Raw genomic sequence first — 22,633 nt, forward strand, 5'->3', positions numbered from 1 at the left:
ACAAATGTGAAAACCACAAAATCACCCTGAGCGCCTTTATTCTGATACTACAACCAGATGGCTAGCAGTGCAATCATGCTAATATTGGCCCCAACACACAAACATGGTTGCCTCCGCCCAATCGCTGCATGATGGGATTACTTATATCATAGTGAATAAGATCAGCTACTGAGCAGAAACAGTTACACAGAAAGAGATTTTACATACTGTAGATTTGATTCTCAATGATTTGCTGTGTTCATTTAACATTGTCTGTAAGCAGCACAATCTTGGCATCTGAACAGAGAGAGATTCTGAAGATACTATACAGATTCAATTAGATGCCCTAGCAAACGCTGTCTCTGCCACATTTGATACCGCCCCAGCTACCCAGTCTGCAACTAATGCACTTTAGAGGGAATGGTATGGAAGCTTGTTTCCGCCACCGATTTTTTTAATTATTTTTTTATTTCACAATTCTGACTTTTTTTTGCACACAACTGAGTTGATGTCTCAATTCTGACGTCTTTTCTCAGAGCTGCGTGATATAAATTCACAATTGCGTATTCACAATAAACACACAATTATGAGAATTTTTTTTGAATTTGCCAGGAATTGCCGTTTTTTTTGGCTTTGTGATTATAGCTCACAATTTGACTATATCTCACAATTGACTTTATTTCTCATAATTGTGACTTTATCCCACGGTTTCACAGACAAGGCTTGAACCTAGTCCCAGATTAAAATGCATGTTTGAGCTGTTTTAAATGAAAGCAACTTGCACTGACATACGCATCTTAAAATATCTCAGTGCCATTGTTTTGTCTCATGATGCACACCAGTAATGTTTTTTTCTAAGTCACATTTATAAAAGCTACTTATATTTATAAAATGTATAAAATCTACTTATATAGCTATTTATAAGGCTTAATCTAAACCCTGTCTGTGAAACCAGGCCTATATCTCACAGTATGACATTGGCCCTGTCCCAAATGGCACACTTCATATGCACTTTCGGTCCCTACAAGACTGTAGGTGTCCCATTTGTCATTATGGATTTAGAAGGTTGCTCACGTGCGCCCCCTTTGCGGTCGATATGCGCCCTCAATGTGCACTTTTGCCGATCCTGCACTGAAGCGATCTCCGCAGCAAACTTCTTCCCGACAGTCAAAGCGGCGTTAAGTCATGAAAGTGCGGACTCGTGGGAAGACCGCGAGTGCTTAGGGTGCCATTTGGGACATTATTTTTTCTTATAATCTCTGGACTTTATATCTGAGAACCTGACTTTTCTCTTGTAATTGCAACTTCATCTAATAATAACCTTATTTCTGTAATTGGTGTGGGCAATGTTTCATAAGAGCCATCCAGTCCCGCCCACCCAGAGTTACATTCCTGATCACAATGTTAATTTTACCCGCATGACCAGATGAGCTGGATTTCATGAGCAGATGAGATTGGAGTCTTTTTATTGAGAGACATGCCTGTGAACTTTAATGTAACGGATGCCAAAAAGCTCTGATGAAAGAAAGAGAGAGAGAGAAAGCAAGTAAAAGGAGGAGACTGAGATAATCCAATTTAGTAGAGGGCACACACAGTCAGGCTCAGGTGTGACAGGGCACACACATAGCCTACAGTACACGACAGAGCTAGTGGCTTTGCAGGGCAACAGAGCAGGTGATAAGAGGATGTATGGAGTGATAGAGTAATGTACCCTGTATACACATTGTGTCATCACCAATACCTTCATTTTTTGATTGTGTAAGATATTTATTTACTCCATCTCCCAACACATCAACATTCAATAAGCAACACGAACACGCAAGCTACTTCCTGTCAAATTTAACAGTGTGTTTTGTATGATGCAGACACCACCACAAGTATGCTGCCTTTAACTGCCTCATGATTTAATGTCCTATGATGAATCTAGAGCGGTCCTAAACTACCAAAGAACTATTCAATTCAATTAAGTAATAAGTTCATAAGTTTGGGGTCAGTAAGATTTGTTTAGAAAGAAATGTCTACACTTTTATTTCAACAAGGATGCATTAAACTGATCAATAGTCACAGCAAAGACATTTATAATGTTACAAAAGATTTCTGTTTCAAATAAGTGCTGTTATGTTCATCAAATTTTTTAAAAAAAAATCACACAACACAGTTTCCACAAAAAAATATTAAGCTGCACAACTTTTGTCAACTGCGAATCATCATTTTAGAATGATTTCTGAAGTATCATGTGACACTGAAGACTGTAATGGCTGCCAAAAAATCAGCTTTGTCATCAGAGGAATAAATAAAAATGTAAAATATATTGGGAAATTTTTTTTTATATTAAAAAAAAAACATTTCACTCTTTTGACAGTATTTTTGATCAAATAAAGCAACTTTGGTGTGCATTAGTCTCCTTTCAAAAACATTAAAAATTCTTACCAACCAGTAAGTAGATGCTATTACACTAATTTCTTTTGAGTAAAAAGATGTGAATAGTGATAGATACTATTCACATAAAATAAAAAATTGAAGTTATTGTTTAATTGCACATATTTGCACTTAGTGTAAATGAATAAAGACAGATGTGATAATTACTAAAATTTAAGATGTGTATGAAACGCTAATATCTGAACTTTTCTCTTCTTCTGCAGAGATTATGAATGATGTCATCAAGAAGGTGAAGAAGAAGGGAGAATGGAAGGTAAGACAAACTCATTCGCCTTTTTGCTTTTTCTTCTCTCTTTTTGCAACGGCATCACAGTTTTAATCATTCATTGAGTCCCTGAGCCGCAGACCAGGAATTCAGTGTGAATAATTAAGCTCAAACAATTTTATCCATCGTGTTATGCCTGTATCACACCACATGCATTTTATGCATGCTTTTCACTGCCTGCATCAGCAGCGTGGTATACTGCATAGATGGTGTTGCAGGTGAAACGGGCACTACTGTTTCTGAGACTCATTATTTCTGCTCTCTATTTTTGTCTGTAGGCTTTGATAGTGGACCAGCTCAGCATGAGGATGCTGTCCTCTTGCTGCAAAATGACTGATATTATGACAGAGGGCATCACTAGTAAGTCACTTTTTGAATTGTTTTCTTACAAACGAAGAGCAACTAGCCTACACAAAAAGATTCTGAAAAAACTCAATTCTAAACCTGAAACCTTTCATATAAACGCTGGGAAATGACGGCCAGATGCAAATAAACCCAACCTTTCATATCAAAAACCCAGCTAAGCACTCATATGTCACTGAATATCTCTTCAAAAGAACGGATCTGGAATGCATCACATTCAATTTAAGGTTACAAGTTGTTGTGCTATATTATGTATAAGTCCTAGCTAAAGGGAGTTGTTAGGCATGGCACACAGTTGTAACCCCCCTCAGCTCTGAATATATTTATAGTAGTTGTACAAACATCTGAGCAGAAACAGGATTACATTCTAAATCATAAACCTTTCTAACATCTGTTAAACAGTGTTCTGAAAGGAAGCAGCTTAGCTAAGCATCATATGTGACTCGACGTATGAGGGAGACTCGATTTCAATAATTTGGCTAAAATGAGGTGTGGAAATGTATGGAAACTTTCTTCCGCCACGGAATAAAAATGTAAAAAGGTAATTAGGACGTTGAATCGCACAATTCTGACTTGAGAAGATATAAACTTGCAATTGTGAGGGAAAAAAGTCAGAATTGTGAGAGAGAAAAAAAAAATCAATTATCTTTTTTAATTGCGAGTTTGTATCTCGGAATTCTGACTTTTTTTCACACAATTTCGAGTTAATATCCCACAATTTTGAGAAAAAAGTCAGAATTATGAGTAAAAAGTCTCAATTATCTTTTTTAATTGTGAGTTTGTATCTCACAATTCTTACTTTTTTGCTAACAATTTCAAGTTTATATCTCACAATTCTAACTTTTTTTTATAAAGTCAGAATTGTGAGTTTATATTACTCGGTTTTGGATTAAAGAAACTGAGCAGACATTTTGTACATATGCTATCAAAGCAGTGTTATTTATTATTATTTATAAACTATAATTGTTTTTATTAATATTGTTAACCCTCTGGTGCTGCTTGTGTGGCAGGCAAAAATGACAGATTTTTTAAATTCAATTAAATGATTGTACTATATTTTAGTTTGATAATATTTTTTTAATATATTTTGTGTTTTTAGGGGGGTTTATGGTGCTAAATTACATTTATGGAATAGTTATTATCCATTTATTACCTGTTAATTACTTTTTGAGCTTGAAAATGAAATTTCCAACTTAAAGGGTAACTCAACCCCTGGTCAGAGCCTGACTCCACCCACTGGCAATATTTGAAAAATGTTGGAAAACTGGAGGAGGGGGGTGGGGGGGTTTGGGGGTGTGCACCTGAGACCCGCGTCTCTCTGTAGGCAAGGGCATGGTGAGCTAGTACCTGCTTATGTCACGCAGTACCACAACATCTAATAGGAAAATTCAACAGTAGCCACCATTCATCCTGAAGAGAGCAGCACTCAGACGTTTTTACACCATATATTGTAGAATTAAAACACTTTATACCCAAATGTCAAGAAATGTACCCGAATCAATGAACAGCAAGCCCCAGTCTTACAGATCATTATCTAAAAAAAAGTTGTTTTTAGGGTTTAGTTACACTTTAAACAGTCGGAAATGCTTTAGAGCGCAGACACTTTCACTTAGTATATATATATATATATATATATATATATATATATATATATATATATATATATATATATATATATATATATATATATGCCTTTGCTTTAATTCTCATTTGTCAGTTCTTGTTAATGCTTATGTTCAGCTTGGTGTAGTTCCCTTTCGATTAATAAAGTCTGTTCACTTTTGTCTTTGTCTTTGCGTCATACCTACACCACACTCAGCCAAAGTGTGACAGGTGCAGTACCAAACGTTTCCACTAGATGAAATGAGCTTCCCATTTCCAATGCAGACATTTTTGACCACGAACAGTACAAGTGTGACTTTTTTTTTAAGGACCATTTTACCTTTTCGAATCATGTCAATAATTATTTTTTTTCTGGTGTTCACATAGCAATTACCAAAACCTTTACCAAGTTTGGTACCATTAAGATAAAGTAAAAGATTCTAAAAAAACTAAACATAATATAAAACAGCACCAGAAGGTTAATAATATTACTGTTATTACTAGTTAATAGTACTGTTATTAATATTATAATTTGTATTTCAGTTTAATTTTATTACATAGTTCTTACATCGTTTAATTTTAATTTCATTTTAATTTTAGTATAACATTTAAATCATTTTGTTATTATTTAAGTCAAATTCATTTTTATTTATTTATTTATTCACTTTATTTAAGTGCTTCAACTGAAAGTTGCCAAGGCAACATTTTTGTTTAGTTTAAGTTTTTCATCTAATATTTATATTTTCTTTTATTTCTGCTTTATTTCAATTAACAAAAAAGGATAATTATAATAATCCTTTATCAGAGAAGCTGCTTCTGTGTCTGACTTACAGTTTTTCTCTTTATCTCTGCAGTTGTCGAAGACATCAATAAGCGAAGAGAGCCTCTCCCCTCTTTGGAGGCCATTTATCTGATCACCCCAACTGAGAAGGTACGCAAACATGATGATTTCAGAAGATACTAATAAAGCAAAATGACAGCTCCAGCGTAGACGTTTGTCTCGCAGTGTGGAGGCGGAACCTTCACACTGTCCACACTAAACATATGTCACTCTCTTACACATACACACACAATGCAGTACTATTGACACAGCCTACACAAACAGCTGAAAATCGTGTCATTTTTATTGGCCATTGTGGTTGCTATAACAAGACACACACATACACACACTCTTATCTAAAGCTTATTGTATTTCTCTTACCAGTCTGTGCAGACTCTCGTAAATGACTTCAAAGATCCCCATTCAGCGAAATATAAAGGGGCTCATGTATTCTTCACTGACTGTGAGTATTTGAGGGTACTCCACTGTACATCAAGGGCCCTGGAGGCATAATGTACACTACAGTATTAATGGGACCACGCTCAAATCTAGACTACCACACAAGCACTCAGCCAGAAGCTTTCATAATGAATCTTAATGAAAGCAATGTTATGTAACATCAGATATAAATGTGACTCAGCTGAAATTATTTGTTTTGTGATCATATGGATTAAACAACAGATGTGTGCAATGTGTATAGTCTCACAAGTTCTGAGTTAATTTCTGACTTTGTTAAAAAATAAAATAAAGATGATATGAGATAAAATCATAAAGTTAGGTTTTCTCAATAACACATATATACTCAACTTAATAAATAAAAAATAAAAACAGCTTAGATCATACATTTGTTTAAAAAAAATATTTACTGTATATCTAAAATTACATATATTTGGCTGAAACACACACACAGTACACACACACACACACATATATATATATATATATATATATATATATATATATATATATAGTGTATAAAGTTGTAATAAAAATTATTAAACCCCCATTGCAAATCAGGTTTACTGGGAAAAAAATATTTTATAGTTTATTAGGTTATTAGGTAAATACTATTAGGTAATGTATAACAAAAATTGCATAATGTATAACAATTATTGTCAGAATTCCAATACACAGCTTTCACGGCTCAAAACGATATGTCAACTATATGTGTTTCTTACAGCTTGCCCAGACCCCCTGTTTAATGATGTGGTGAAGAGCCGTGCCTCCAAAACAATTAAAACCCTAACTGAGATCAACATCGCCTTCCTGCCCTATGAGTCCCAGGTGAGCAATTTCGGGAGTGAAGAGGAAGAGAGAGAAAACATCAAGGGGAATAATGACAGTCCATATAGAGACTCCAGAAGCAACTCAGTGAATGTAGAAATAGAGTGTTCCAGAACAGCTCTGAGGCTTGGGGGATGCAGTCTGGCCCACAATGCTTTGCTGCTGAGACTGTCTGCTATGATTAATTCAGTGGAGTCAGAGGAGCAGTGCGTGATGCTGCAGCTCAATGCTTCCTGACACACGCCTCGTTCAGCAGCATGTAATTGGCCGATGCAGCATCCATAGAGAGCCTTGGCCAATCAGAGGAGGTTATGAGAGGAAACAAGCATGAAGGGGAACCCATCTGCTGAACAGAAGGATCGTCATGTGACCTTGTGTGTGCCGACAGGGGGTGGGGAGGGGTGGTTGTGAAGATCTATACAGATAAACTGTCTGGCACAGTCAGAGAGATAGCACAGATTCGGCCCGAGGAAAGACTGGACTGAAGTTCATCCCTCATACCAGTTTGGTAACATTAAGTACAGAGAAGTAAATTTTGTGGCATATCTGTCACAGGTCTTCAGCATGTGACATGCATACAAAATCACACTGTCATCAATTCAATTATTTAGAAATATACTAAGAAAATGGGGGAAAAACATATACTCTACTGTTTCAAATATATTTTTTAAAGAAATTAATACTTTTATTCAGCAAGGATGCATTGAATTGATCAAAAATTACAGTAAAGACATTTATAATGTTACAAAAATATTCTATTTCTAATAAATGCCGTTATTTTGAACTCTCTGTTCATCAAATAATCCTGAAAAAAAAAATATATATATATAGATAGATAGATAGATAGATAGATAGATAGATAGATAGATAGATAGATAGATAGATAGATAGATAGATAGATAGATACCAGTTTCCACAAAAATATTCAGTAGCACAATGGTTTTCAACAAATATAATAATAAGAAATGTTTCTTGTGCAGCAAATCAGAATATGACACTAAAGACTGGAGTAATGATGCTAAAAATTCAGCTTTGCCATCCCAGTAATAAATTACATTTTAAAATGTATTAAATCAGAAAACAGTTGTTTTAAAATTACTTTAATTAATTAATGTAATTAAAATGGAATTGTTTTATGTGCCCCTAAATGGCACATAAAAAAAGCAAAAAGAAACTGAAAACATCCAAAATGACAAAATGTCAGCTGACCAATTTGCTTGTCCACAATACTGCTCTATCAGTAATGAGTATGAATGTGTGTGTGTGTGTGTGTGTGTGTGTGTGTGTGTGTGTGTGTTTAGGTGTTCTCCTTGGACAACCCTGATGCCTTCCAGAGCTTCTACAGCCCTCATAAGACACAGCTGAAGAACCCTGTGATGGAACGGTTGGCCGAACAGCTGGCAACACTGTGTGCCACGCTGAAGGAATACCCTGCCGTCCGATACCGAGGGTAAGGCCTGAGGGGCTGCGTTGGTCCCGAGTCTTGAACTAAGGCTCTTTATATCTGACTTGTTCCTATCTGACCTGATGTTTCTGCTCTTCACATATGCAACCATATTTATCCAACATATATACAGTTACAACAGGAACTAGTGGACAAGACCGATAGCAGTCATCTCTGGATCGGATTCCAGGAAGTGGCTGCTTGTCAGGATCAACAGAGCTGTCTAAAGTTCGGTCTGTCTATCTGCTCTAATGCTCTGATTCTCTGTGCACAGGGAGTATAAAGATAACGCCACTCTGGCTCAGTTGCTTCAAGACAAACTGGACGCCTACAAGGCAGATGATCCCACAATGGGGGAGGTGAGCGGCACATCTGAGTTACTACACTGCAGGAGATAATACATGCACCAATTAATATGCTAATACACGGGGTACATCCTGGAAAAAATTTGATTTTGTTAAACCCACAAAAGAAGAAATGATGATTTACAAATATAAGGGCTGTTAAAGATGAAACTTTGACAGCACGCACAAAATTTACCAATATTAACCCTTGAATGCCCTGGTCTTGCTGTGAACGTATGGCCACGTACACACTGTGAAGTTTCAGAAGTGACAACCACATTTAAATGTGGGAGTGAATCCCCTAAGTTATCGTGTGTGTATAGATCAAGACTTACTCTCGAAACTGCGATGATTGACACCATGGAAAACCATATCAACCTTCTGGTGTTTCGTGTGTTTGGTATCCGCTATTCTGACCATACAGTGACAAAAAACTTGTTATGTTCAGCAATTTTAAGTAAAGCATAGTCGCCAGAGGCGTCGTGTTTTGCTTATGCTTGGAGAGGCTGCTTCACGGAACGCGCTCTTGCAGTGTTGCCATGTTCACTAATTATGAGCCTTTTTGGGCTTGTTTAAACTTGGCTCATAAAACGATCGAGTTAATGGATTTATTAAAGTTAGCAGGTACGGATTGCGATATTTTGGTCTTATTTTCAGCATAAAGCATTTGTTTGGCTGTTTTTCTAGCAAGATCTGGCAACAAGAATGAGTCTAGGCTCATATTGCTTTCCCTGTGATTTCTCGCACCGCACATACAGAAGAGAGAAACATTTCTGATGCACATTATAATACATCATTAAGAACTTTGTTCAGTTCAGTTCCGCACACTTCATAGAATGTTTGTCACTACCTGGATTTTTAGAATGTGTATGTCACTCCTGTAATTTGCTGAACTGTGTGTGTACAGAAAAGGATTAAATGGTAAATGGTTAATGGACTGCATTTATATAGTGCTTTAACAGACCCGTGGCCACCAAAGTGCTTTACATTAGCCACTAAAATGTGAACTGACAACCGAATTTAGATGCTGGCCATTGATTTGGATGGGAATCATGTAATGCCAAAGAAAAAAAATCTTCCTTTGCATAATATGTACCAAAATGTAATTCTTCCTCTGAAGCACCTTCACATCTTCCATATTGAGAAATTTTAGCTGCTTATGTCAGCTTCATTCTTGCCCACATACTGTAATAATGTTTGTGGGTGGGTTTGGTAATCTAAAAGCGTCTTGAAAACATGAAACAAGAGTAGATTTTTAGACATATTCTCTCTGCAGGGACCAGACAAGGCTCGCTCTCAGCTCATTATTCTGGACCGGGCTTTCGACCCTGTCTCTCCCGTCCTGCACGAGCTCACCTTCCAGGCTATGGCCTATGACCTGCTGCCCATCGAGAATGATGTTTACAAGTAAGTAAAAAGAAAAAAAAAAGGAAAAGAAAAAAATTTGATATAAAATTAAAATATTAAATTATATATATTAACATGTATTTTCAAATAATATTTACTAAAACATGAACGTGTTATATTATTATTATACATTCCTTATAATACATATAATACAATATAAAATAATTATATAATATAAATCATTCATATATATTAAAGGAAATTATACATTGTGCAAATGTATTATTATCATAGGATAATTATTAACAAATACTTTATATAACCAATCCTTGGTCGATTAACAAGAGAATACACTGTATAAATGTATAAATATCCAATATATGTATAGATCATCTATAAATACCTAATATATAATATATAAATATTTGTTTGATTTGTATCTGGTAGGTATGACACCAGTGGGATAGGTGACTCAAAAGAGAAGGAAGTGCTACTGCATGAAGATGACGACCTTTGGGTGAATCTACGGCACAAACATATTGCAGAGGTCTCTCAGTGAGTGAAACCTTACATTTTCGACCGTAAGCTCTGGTTTTCTTGTAATATTCTTGGTCTGTAAATGTTCTCCCCCTCCTTTTCTCATTTCCCTCACTGGCAGGGAGGTGACACGCTCCCTGAAGGAATTTTCTGCCAGTAAGCGGATGACCACTGGAGAGAAGGTACGCTGGAGTCTGGCTGAGGGGGGAGGGGCCTGGAAGAGAGAGAAAAAAATGAGGAGTAGAAAAGAGAGAATAGTGTAGTGTGGGCGAGGAAGGATAGCCTGGCGGATGAGATTGCGTTGGCAGCCGAATCTAAAGCGTGATGGCTGACTCATGTGAAAGCACTACAGCAGGATTAGTATTGATTGACTTACTGACACAGCACAAGCAAACAGACATGAACATACACATTTCTGCTGTGACGTACTATCTGGAATTATAGTGTATAATTAGGGTGATCAGATTTCTGGATACGGGATGGGATGGACAGGAACCACAACACACGCATGCAAACATAAAAGTATCTATTGCTGATAAGTGCTGATTTCCTACACATGCTACAAGAAATGCTAACCCCTAAACCTAGCCTACACCCTAATCTAAACCAATGAAATTGACAGGGTGGGATTTGCGCTGAATAGCATGCTAAAGAAAATGGCAGTTCAGGAGATAAGCTGTTAAGATGATCATACGAGATGAAATCGCCGAGACCTCACCTGACAGTGGGCCTTTTTAGCTGCACCCAGCATCACTGCCCCCTTATACCCTGTGAATCTCGAACCCTGGAATGCCCCTGACCAAATTAAAACTTTTCCACATGTAAAAATAACTATTTTAGATCAACTAGAAATGTTGTAATTTACAAATTTTTATTTTGAAATGTAAGTCAATGACAATTGGCTGAAGCCAGAACCAATGGTTCAAGTCTTTGCGTGTGGAGACCCGCCCCCTTTTGGAGGTTCTACTCACTTTTGGAGTTCACGCCCCATTTTGGAGATCTGCAGCTATACCTACTTGGAAATACGGGACTGTATTGGAAAAACAGAACGTCTTGTCACCCTAATCTAATATAGCATAACAGCTTTTATATTGCACTGTATCTGAATCACATCTGACCTCTGCTTAGCTGTCCATTCTGAGAAAGTCTTTTGTTTCTTTCAGACCACCATGAGGGATTTGTCTCAAATGCTGAAGAAGATGCCGCAGTATCAGAAAGAGCTCAGCAAGGTGAGAGAAGTCACAGGAGATGCGCATTCATCCAAACAGGAGACACCTCATGGGAATTGCAGTTCCAATATTTACCTTATTGACCACTTAAAATGTGTCCTTTTAGTATTCAACCCATCTGCAGTTGGCCGAGGACTGCATGAAACACTACCAGGGAACCGTGGACAAGCTGTGCCGTGTAGAGCAGGTACAATTTCACCCCCAGACATCACTCCCACAGAATAGGGGGGTCTGTGAAAGATTTGAGAGAAAAACAGTCAGTGTTTGCACTTCAGAAATGAATCAAATGTGTTTTTACAAAATTATTTAAATATTCACATTCACCAAATGTGATAATATTGTTACCATTTCATTCTGAGATTAATTGCAATAATATGTATTTATTATTTATTTAATTCAAAACTAGTGCTGTCAAATGTAAGAATAAAAAAATCTATAAATGTATAAACAATTGTTTAATTTTGTTGCCTTTATAATATTACATTTATTATTGTTGATTTTTGCCATATTAAAAAAAGAATATATATATATATATATATATATATATATATATATATATATATATATATATACATACATACACACACACACACTGCAATATAGGAATTATTTGAAAACAGAAAATGTGCATTATCCACATGCATTATTACAAATAGTAATACTTAATTGGGCTAATACAATTTACTTTTGTAAATATACGGGCCTGTTACTAGTTAGTTTGTTACTATTTGTATTTGGTTTGCCTGTTTGCTGCAAAGTCTGGTACGTGAAATAATATTATATATATTTAGACATAATATTGATGATTGTTGCCATAAGTGACAAAGATCCTGATTTGAAATTGCCTAATAAACCAGCTAAAATTGCAACTGTATATTGGTGAATATATTTTAGGAGCGGGGTCAAATTTTATTTAGTAATTTGATTGATTAACATAGGACTGTATAGTGCTATAATCATCTATGCCTTCTCCGTTTATATTTCATGGGCTGTTTATTGTATTTCTATGGTGTAGGCTGAAAGCAGCCAAAGTGAGAGGAGGTGGCAGGGAGGGAAGACATATAACACAAGAGCTGCTCGGAAAAGTTACCCACTACTTCACGATTCATTTTCAAGCAGAGCGAATTGCGAAGCAATCAAACTGCCACAATGAGCGATAGAGTATGAAGTGCGTGTCTAATGCTGTGTGCCAACTTGACTATATCACCTTTACCAGGATCCGCCACTGCTTAAAATGATCTAACTAAGATAATGAGGTGCAAACCATGGATTTACCTGTAGTTATCTGGTTAAACTAGGGTTACTATTTAAGAACTATGGGAAATTTATTGCAAGGGAAAGTATAAGTATCTGCTATCTAGAATTTATAGATTTAATTATGTAATGCGAATAGCGTATATTTACTACATGGTACTACATTTATTGCTATTGATACTAAAAGGACTTGAAGGCATCAAGGTAATTTCTGTTTTTATTACCATCCTTTGAGCATAATTTATTAACTGCGCTCTATCACCTGGCAGGATCTCGCTATGGGAACAGACGCAGAGGGTGAAAAGATTAAAGACCCCATGAGGGCCATCGTGCCAATCTTGCTGGATGCCAACGTCACCACCTATGACAAGATCCGCATCATCCTGCTCTACATTTTCCTGAAGAATGGTTAGGGAGTCTTTGGCAGCCATTTTATACCTCAGTTTGCATTTTATTGCCTTGGTCAGCCATTTTGTAACGTGACTTGTGTGTGAATGTATGGCAAAACAGGGATCACAGAGGAGAACCTTAACAAGCTGATCCAACATGCCCAGATCCCTCCTGAGGACAGTGAGATCATCACCAATATGGCTCACCTGGGCGTCCCAATCGTCACAGATGTACGCTATCCGCTTCCTGTCTTAAGCAACGATTAAATCTCATTGCCTGTTAACGCATTTTACAGTTTATCTGACCTGCCATTGACATTTTTATGCTTTTTTTCTGTATGCTGCAGTCTACTCTCCGCAGAGGCAAGAAGCTCGATCGTAAGGAGCGTGTGAGCGAGCAGACATATCAACTCTCTCGCTGGACCCCTCTGATCAAGGATATCATGGAGGTATCCTGATCTATAGAATTTGAAGAAAACAAAAATCTGTGTGTAAAAATGTGAGCTTACTTTGATTGTGAATCTTGCAGGATGCTATTGAGGAGAAGCTGGACACCAAACATTACCCGTACATCTCCACACGCTCATCCTCTTCCTTCAGCACTTCTGCAGTCAGGTACGCACACTCACCAAACTTCAGAATTTAAGGCTCCCTTTAAATAATAAGTTGGAATTTGAATTGGCCACAATACACAGGAAGTTCGAATGGAATGACAGAAAGAGGAATTTACTAAACTCCAAATAAAATACATTCAGCTAGTTTTGTTCATTGAACAAAATGAGTAAGAACAGATGATTTTTTTTTTAAAACATCTTATGTTTCTGAGAAAACCTTATATTTTGTATATGATGTATATTTTGTTTATAGATAATTTACTGATAACTAAAATGGAATTTTTATTTTATTGGTAACGCTTTACAATAAGATTAATTACATTAGTTAACATGAACTAACTATAAAAATAGTTTGTACGCATTTATTAATCTTAATTTCAACAGTTACTTAAATAATTAAAAATACAAAATTTCAATATTATTGAATGTACCAGAGCAAACATCAACTTACATTAATAGTTGTATTTTTACTAACTAAAATAAACAAAGATGAATAAAGTTAGTTGTCATTGTTAGTTATTGTTAGTTAAAGCATTAACTAGCGTTAACAAATGAGCCCTTATTGTTAACTGTTACCATTTTATTATTTTACCATATCATGATCAATCATTAAAAAAAAAAGTTTACTCTTTATTTTAAGGTGACATAGTTGCATTGTACTTACGCAGATAAGTACTGAGTAATATTAATAACTACATATACTTACTATATAGTTACAGTTAAGGTTTTGTTTAGTTATGTGTAATTATGCATAATTTACTGTTTTTACTATAGTAAGTGCATGTAGTAATGTGTAACTATGTCCCCTTAAAATAAAGTGTTTCCAAAATAATTTAATAATTTTCAAATGAATAAAAAACTATACTTACAGAAGTTAAAGTAATTCCTTTAATTGAACCAATATTTTAAACACTTTACAAACAAGGCAATTCTAATTCCAATTCACACACACACACACACACACACACACACACACACACACACACACACACACACACACACACACACACACACACACACACACACACACACACACACACACACACACACACACACACACACACACACACACACAAACCCCAATACACAGGTGAATACATGCATTTTTCACACACACACACACACACACACACACACACACACACACACACACACACACACACACACACACACACACACACACACACACACACACACACACACACACACACACACACACACACACACACACACACACACACACACACACAAACCCCAATACACAGGTGAATACATGCATTTTTGTATTGCACAAGTCCTAAGATAGAAGTAACCCAGATCAATAATCATTTGTGCAGAGGGGTGGGGAGAGCATTAAGATCATTACCGTGATTGGTGGATGGTGCGATATGTGGTGGGGGTGAACATCAAGTCGCTTATTAAAAGCAGTGGAGACTGGGATATTTCCTCAGGGTCAGCAGTAATGATCCCGGAATACCGTTCTGGTTTCAGGACAAACAAACCACCACAGCTCCTGTAAACAGTAGCAGAGACACAGCAGAAAATCCCCGACTCCCACAGAGGGAGAGCTGGGTCCCATTGTGAAGCTATTGATTGGACTTGAGATCACCAGTGTTCACTACACAATTTCCCCTCTCATTATGTTTGCAAATGACGAAGCGCCTCCACTTCCTTCCACTGTTGAAAAATAAAGGCAAAATATCCCAGAAATGGTCGCTGTATCAAGGTCCCACCCACATTTGCAATCGCAAACACAGCTTTCAATCATGACATGTTTATAGCATTTATAGCAAATAACTAACTAAAACCAAACTTAAAGCGAACACTTGAACATATGTCTGCGTGATAAGAACTACCTAAAATGACAGAAACCCTCTTTGGAAAAAATATTTGAAATGTAATTGGATTTTTTAGTTTGGCTAGCAACCCATTCGATTATATGGAGAGGGCGGGGTTTATAACCTAGACTGCAGCCAGCCACCAGGGGGCGATCAAAATGTTTTTGCTTCCCTTTTCAGGACGTGTGCGGCACACTTGCTGTACATACTTTGATATATGCCATAATTCAGTGGGCAAGTGTGGCGAAGACGAAACATTGTGTAAAACAGGTAGAGCAGTCATAAATGGTACTGCAACAACAGAAACCTTCAAATGACAATGCAAAAGCAATGTTGATTCCATCTTTTTGTTTGAAAAAAGAAAGTTGACATGTACCTTGAAGTTGACATGCTTGAATGTGTTTTTCCCATGGCAGTGCCCGATATGGCCACTGGCACAAGAATAAAACCCCTGGAGAGTACCGCACAGGCCCTCGCATCATGGTCTTCGTCATCGGGGGCGCGTCCTTTAGCGAGATGCGCTGTGCTTATGAGGTCACACAGGCCAATGGCAAATGGGAAGCCATCGTTGGTGAGTCTGCAGAGGATACTGCTAAAAATCGCTGTAAATTCAAGAGTTATTAAGCAACCACCCTTTAATGCCTTAGATTGATACCTTTAGCTCTAACTATACATGTGTAATCAGACTGGCAAATCTGTCTTGTTTATTTTTCCTGTGCTCTTGTCTTGTATTTTGTGCTTGTCATGTTTTAACTGCTTTTAAATTGCAGTCGTGAGCCTCTGCTGTGTTCATAAGTCTATGTTCGTAAGTTCTTCTGTGTGTCTGTTTTGTGTGCGTGTGATAGGGTTTATGCTTAAGATGTGCAGTTGTGTTTAGAATCGTCTTTTTATCGTACATTTAAGGATTATGGCAGCCAATACAAATATTTGTGGATGTTCACGTTGAGATCGATTCAGTCGCTAATTGGTGTTTCTACCTGACTTTGAGCTCCACCGTCTGCTCTCCTGTTGGTAGTTGCCGCATTACATTGCTATACATTTGCATATAAATTCTCAAATGCTCGCTACATTAAAAGGATCGGCTTTTGGTCACTCTGTCGCTGAAAATTACTGTCAGTGTGAACGCCCCTTTAAAGGTTAATTCTGAAGTACGTCAAAAAAACAAAAACAAAAAACTGTGTCCGTCTGTTGTTTTCCAGAAGAAAACTCGCATTGAATTTCTATTTGTTGGTATTGTACGAGTTATACAATTTTGTCCAAGCAAGAGGCCTTTATCAGTATCTGAAATGAACAGTGCAGTTGAAAGACCTCAGTGAGACAATTGGCTACTAATTATGAATCTTTGTGGAAAAAGTTACTATACATCAGGGCTGCCAACTCTCACGCATTGAGCGTGAGACACACGCAATTGACCCAATTCTCACGCTCTCACGCCACACCCCCGATTTCTCACGCTTAAGTGTCAACCCGGTAGGTAAAATGCCTGAAAGATGAGTTTATCTATATATCTACCTGTTGAGCCACTCGCGATCGACTAGTTATACCGCAAATTAGTTAAATATCCCGTAATCTAGAGTAAAGATATTGTGCTCCAAACCGCGCGCACGGCAGAGGTAAGCGAGCGAGAGACCTTGCGTGTGCAGACCACCCCCCCCAACCCCCCCCCCCCCCGTTGGAGTAGTCTCACGCCAAGCTAAACTCAAAAGTTGGCAGCCCTGATACATTTAGTTGATACAATGAGGCCTACAAGTTGCAGAGGCTTCCTTCAACGATGCATCCACCCAGAGCTTCCAAAAATCATTTTTGTCAGGTTTCTAAGTTAATATTTCTGAAACATCAGGATCTACAGATTTTAACCCTCTTTTGTCCCCATAAAGATTAGCGGTGGTGAAAGAACGTGAGGTGCGGTGTGAGATTAATTCTGAGCGTGAAGCCACCTTTGTTCCTCCGCAGGTTCTACTCACTTGCTCACCCCAACCAATTTTCTAATGGACCTGCGGCACCCCGACTTCCGAGAATCCACTAAGGTGTCCTTTGAGGACCCTGACCCCTCAGAAGAGTGAGAGAGAGAAAGAGGGAAGGGTGGGAGAGAGAAATCACACTCTGACAAAGTAAAGGCAGCCGAACAAAGAAACCCTTTCTGAACCCCCACAGCACAAGGGCTTTCTTTTCTTGCTCCTTTTACCACACTCTACCGTTTTATAACGCCACCACGCCTCAGGGATGGGTGTCCGGCCCCTGCCTCACTGAAAAGCTGACCTGCAAGTCTCATCCAGGCTCCGCCTTCTATTGGGACCAGCTAATATTAATCTGTCTTGATTGGCTGGCTGAATGCCCCATTCAGAACTGCAGTGGGCGGAGCCTTTTTGAGTGACAGATGCAGTAGGGGTCCTGACCCCATTCCTGTTGACCCCATCCTCTCAGTTGGGTGGATTAAACTGCGTTCTCCTCACTACGCGCCATTTAATTCAATGGAGCCTCCTCTTCCGAAGAGGAAGGGCTTCCTCCATTTGCCCTCCCAAATTTTAAAGCTTCATTTTCCCGCAGATTTAATCTACCCTCAAAACTCACCATATTACGATTATTTCTGAATAACAATCCAAGGCAATCACTCATATTAACTTTTTTTTTTTTTTTTTTAACCATGGAGAGGTAATTGTTGGATGCCAATTGCAGGATAATTTGTTTTTGTTTTTAATCTAGTTCCTCAAACTACCTCACATCACGTCTACATGACCAAGTGGCCGTCTGCAAAGAATATATGTTAAAATGACTTCCGCCGGAGAGCGACTGGCTCTTTTCTTTCTGTATAATTCTTCTGCAGATGCCAAAGCTTGAAATGTAGCTGTGCTCTTCAGATATGCTTTAGCACTAACGCTTCCCCCAAACACTAACCTTTTAAAACTTTTAACGTTATTGGTACGTTTGGGCCCTGACTATGTCATTTCATGTTATGCCGCAGGTACTGTTTTCTGCATTAAAGAAATACTATAGTAAATAGTTAATTATAAAGCTGACCAAGTCATATATCATAATTAGTCAATTTGACTATTGGTTTATGACTGATACTTTAAAATTGATGTTTTAAACAAGTTTAGCAACACTTTATATTACAGCACTGTAATTCCTGTGCAGGCTTGTGGTTATAAATTACTCATTAGTAACTGGTACTGGTATAAAACCTAGTCGTCTTCACTCTTATAATAATTTTTTGGGTTAAATACAAGTTTATGTCTGGCTCTTGCGACTTGTTTGTAAGAACTAGCTTAACAATGTTTGCAATGGAAGTCTATAGGGCACTGCATCATAACAATGTTCAAATACACACAGTCATGAAAGTATAGCCGTAAGACTTGAACTTTATACGTGTACCTTTCCATACAAGTTTATATACAATATTTTAGTTTTTAATTTAAACCTTTTGGAATACCTTGCCCCATAGAGTTCATTGTAAGGGCATTGCTTTCAAATAGTCTGTTTTTACAAACAAATGGAGTCAAATTGTTATCTGTGGTACACAGATGCTTGTATTAAACCCGGCATATTCCTTTAACCCAACACTGATCTATTCTGAAGAATTGCAAAGAGTATGGTCCTGTAATACAAAGTGTCCTTCTATATACCTTTACTGACTAAACCATAGTACGAGAATGATCATTGATCGACCCTAGCAAGTATCCATCATTCAAGTGTCAGCCTGCTAAAGCTATATCCCTTTTAATTTCCCCCTTTTTCTGTTGGTTTTTCGTGTTTGTAAATGATCACACCATATGCAGTATGCCAGTCCTAACCCATACTGCAACATGAAACACTTCTTGACTGTTCCAGCCATTATCGAACAATAATATGGTTTGTTTTCATGGATCTTTAGTTTAGACCCGTTCATCTAGTTGAAGAGCTACAAATCACATTGTGTATCTAAATAAGCGATTAGCAAAGCTGCATGTTTGCATTTAGTTGAGCGTTATTAATTAAGCATGCAACTACACATTCAGTTCTGCTTATTCAATGCAGGCAACCGTTGCTGAATGTAAAGGTATAATGTTACTCTCATTATCAACTGTTTTTAATCAATTTATCTTTTTATTGCATTGCAGTGTAAACATGCAGCTCTGCTAAAAAAAAAAAAAGTAGTTTAACAGGGAGTAGAATAAACATTTGTTCCACAGGGCACAACAAATCAGAAATTATTTCAGTGGGTTTAGCGCCCTGTGCACAAATGTTTTTGGATAGTTTGAACTTACAGTATCTGTAATGTGTTAGAAATGTGTCTTCAGCTAAATATCTTTATGTAATAATAATATTTTTAGATTCAAAGCAATATATACACACTGTTTTTGAAAGAAGTCTCTAATGCTCACCAAGGCTGCATTGATATTAGATATTAAGCAGATAGTCTAATACTCTAAGAGTTAGTTGACATGTAGTTGCAAGTTAGTGGATAATCGAAATAGTACTGCCTATTTAAAAAAAAAAAATTTTTTTGGTAACAAAGTTAAGTCTTTACTGTCCCTTTTGATTAATTTGATGCATCCTTGCTGAATAAGAATATTAATTTCTTTAAAAAAAATGTTTTAAAAAAATCTTTCTGACACCAAACTTTGTAACGGTAGTGTATATTATGTGTGCGTGTACATAGATAGCTGAAAACACATTTTTACAACTAATCTAAAGTATATGTACAAATATTTAATTTTTTCTTTTTGTTTTTCTCCTCGGTGCTCATTTATGCAGGTTCAACCCATGTTGTCGCCCCCACCCAGCTTCTGGACGCTCTCAAGGCTATGAACAAACCCGACGAGGAGCAGACAAGCTAAAATCATAACTTCCTCCCCCCAAACCCCATCGCCCAGTTACCCTCTCCCTCCCTTCATCTGTCCCTGTAAATCTCACCCGCTCCTATATAAATTGTGTATGCATCTTGTTTGAGAGAAAAAGAAAAAAAAAATAGATGATCGGTTAAAGTTAAAAAGAATATTCTATAAATAAATATATATATATATATACATATACATACACACATACATATATATATATATATATATATATATATATATATGTGTGTGTGTATAAATAATGTTGAAATAAAATAATCACTGCAAGTATTCTGTTTTAAAATGGATGCAAAATGCAAATGATAGACTTTTCATTATTAATTGCAATTTAAAAACCTGAAAGTACCAAATGTAATATTGTATGTTATGGAACCTGCTAGAATATGTAAAAGGTAGATCACTTTTGGCTTTCGTTCCTTATTTAACTGTTTTTTTTTTAATGGCTTAAAGTGGTTGGGGGAGGGACTGGTTTTTATGCAAATAGACCAGTGAGGCAAAATGATGCATATCACCTCCTACGCTGAAGGCTGAACTGACGCCCGGTTTAGATGCTTGGGTTTAATTGTTGTCTCATTTTAGATGTGCATGCCATGGACGTGGCCCATGTGGCCCTTTTGATGTGTGAAAAAATTGAAAAATAAGGATTAAAACATGTTAAGATGTGTAAAAATATAACATTGAGCATCTTTTGGGACTCCAGTGATGAAGAGGAAGGAGGCCAAAGGAGTAACAGATCAAAGCCTCAAGCTGTAAAAGTGAAAGAGACACTGTACATAGATGGCAAACGCCATCCCTCCTTCAGTCGAGATTCCGGGAGCATTTACTCTCCATATCCTTTTCTTTTCACGTCTCCTTCTACAGAGACCTCATGATTTAGTGTGAAGAAGGCCGTTGCTTGCAGATGTTTAAGAAATTCAAAAAAAGGGCCAGTTGTATTTCAGTATTGTATCTCGTCCAATTAAGTCTCCTCATTGGTTAGTAAACAATGTTTAACCGGGACATGCACTGAGTAACGTGTTGTTGTATGCCATATGTTTCTGTTTTTCCGTCTCACTGTTGACTGGTGAAAATTTCTGACTGTGAAGTTGTAAAACTTTCCTTTGCCAATGTGAAGCCACTGTGTTTGTGATGTATTAGCTGTAGCTGTAGTTAAACAGGGACAAAAAATAGGTTATATCTAGCTTTTGTTTGACTGTCTTGTAGTTTATTTCTGATGCAATGTTTTATCTTCCACTGGTGAACGGCTTCGCAACAAAAAGCAATCCCCCTTTTTAACGTTTTGGTTTCTTTACTCTGTTTTGGCAGAAAGGTTGTATATTGCACTACGCGTTTTCTGTGATACAAACACTTCTATGGTCTCTTTTTATTTATTTATTATTTTTTAAATGATTCCCCTATTTTGTGTTTACTGTTGTATAGCTGTGTCGACTAGATTGATTTCTATTATATTTATTTTTCAGAGACTATCAATAAATAAGAACGTAGTCTGTCTTAAACCTGTTGATCTTACTGGGATTATATGTTTGCGAGTGTTGAAGCACAAACTAAAGTATACTTCATGTGTACCGAATTAGTAAGGCTGTCTAATAAATTGGCTTCCATTACAAATACAGAATCAGTACATTTTTGTGACGTATCTACACGTGACTTCCTCTATACCTCCGATCACACCTCTAGACTATGATAACCTAAGATTTACTTATATGAAAAAAATGACGTTGATTTACGGTATATGGAAATGTATGATTTATAACGGGGTTCCCAAAACATTTTAATATTTAGACCATTTTCATCACTTTTTTGTTCTGTGCAGATTATACTAAAGTTTCTAGCTGATATAAAACGCACAGGGGCTGGACAATAAAAACTGACTCATTGGCTAATATAGTGTCGGAGGTTTTATGCCTTATGTGCGGCCTTGGTTGCAATCTGATTTTATTTTCCATCAGTATGAGCAGAGTGTGAATTAGCAGAGCGATAGCACAGCTGCAATCCACACAACTTAATGGGAGACATATCAGAGTCAACAATAGGACAAACTATTGGTACA

At 37.0% G+C, this 22,633-nt stretch overlaps 1 protein-coding gene across 2 annotated transcripts in view; it reads left to right on the forward strand.

Moving 5' to 3' along the window:
* The window catches only part of stxbp1a (syntaxin binding protein 1a), a 34,232-nt gene extending 12,041 nt beyond the window's left edge, over nt 1-22,191 (forward strand). The window contains exons 2-20 of one of the 2 annotated variants that reach the window (XM_077232728.1): nt 2,622-2,671; nt 2,962-3,043; nt 5,503-5,579; nt 5,853-5,931; nt 6,649-6,752; nt 8,054-8,202; nt 8,471-8,555; nt 9,817-9,947; nt 10,335-10,442; nt 10,546-10,606; nt 11,588-11,653; nt 11,760-11,840; nt 13,177-13,315; nt 13,418-13,527; nt 13,644-13,745; nt 13,826-13,911; nt 16,165-16,319; nt 17,702-17,859; nt 20,483-20,696. In XM_077232728.1, coding sequence (XP_077088843.1) covers nt 2,622-2,671; nt 2,962-3,043; nt 5,503-5,579; nt 5,853-5,931; nt 6,649-6,752; nt 8,054-8,202; nt 8,471-8,555; nt 9,817-9,947; nt 10,335-10,442; nt 10,546-10,606; nt 11,588-11,653; nt 11,760-11,840; nt 13,177-13,315; nt 13,418-13,527; nt 13,644-13,745; nt 13,826-13,911; nt 16,165-16,319; nt 17,702-17,811 — 1,775 coding nt within the window. In that variant the 3' untranslated portion in view covers nt 17,812-17,859; nt 20,483-20,696. Of the gene's footprint in view, nt 1-2,621; nt 2,672-2,961; nt 3,044-5,502; nt 5,580-5,852; nt 5,932-6,648; nt 6,753-8,053; nt 8,203-8,470; nt 8,556-9,816; nt 9,948-10,334; nt 10,443-10,545; nt 10,607-11,587; nt 11,654-11,759; nt 11,841-13,176; nt 13,316-13,417; nt 13,528-13,643; nt 13,746-13,825; nt 13,912-16,164; nt 16,320-17,701; nt 17,860-20,482 lie in introns of both variants that reach the window. The other variant, XM_077232729.1, reaches the window with a different exon arrangement.
* Nucleotides 22,192-22,633: the final 442 nt, after the last annotated feature.

The sequence above is a fragment of the Siphateles boraxobius genome, unplaced genomic scaffold (genome assembly GCF_051911475.1).
Source record: "Siphateles boraxobius isolate OS27281-9 unplaced genomic scaffold, OSU_SipBor_1 18, whole genome shotgun sequence".
In the NCBI taxonomy this organism is placed as follows: domain Eukaryota; kingdom Metazoa; phylum Chordata; class Actinopteri; order Cypriniformes; family Leuciscidae; genus Siphateles; species Siphateles boraxobius.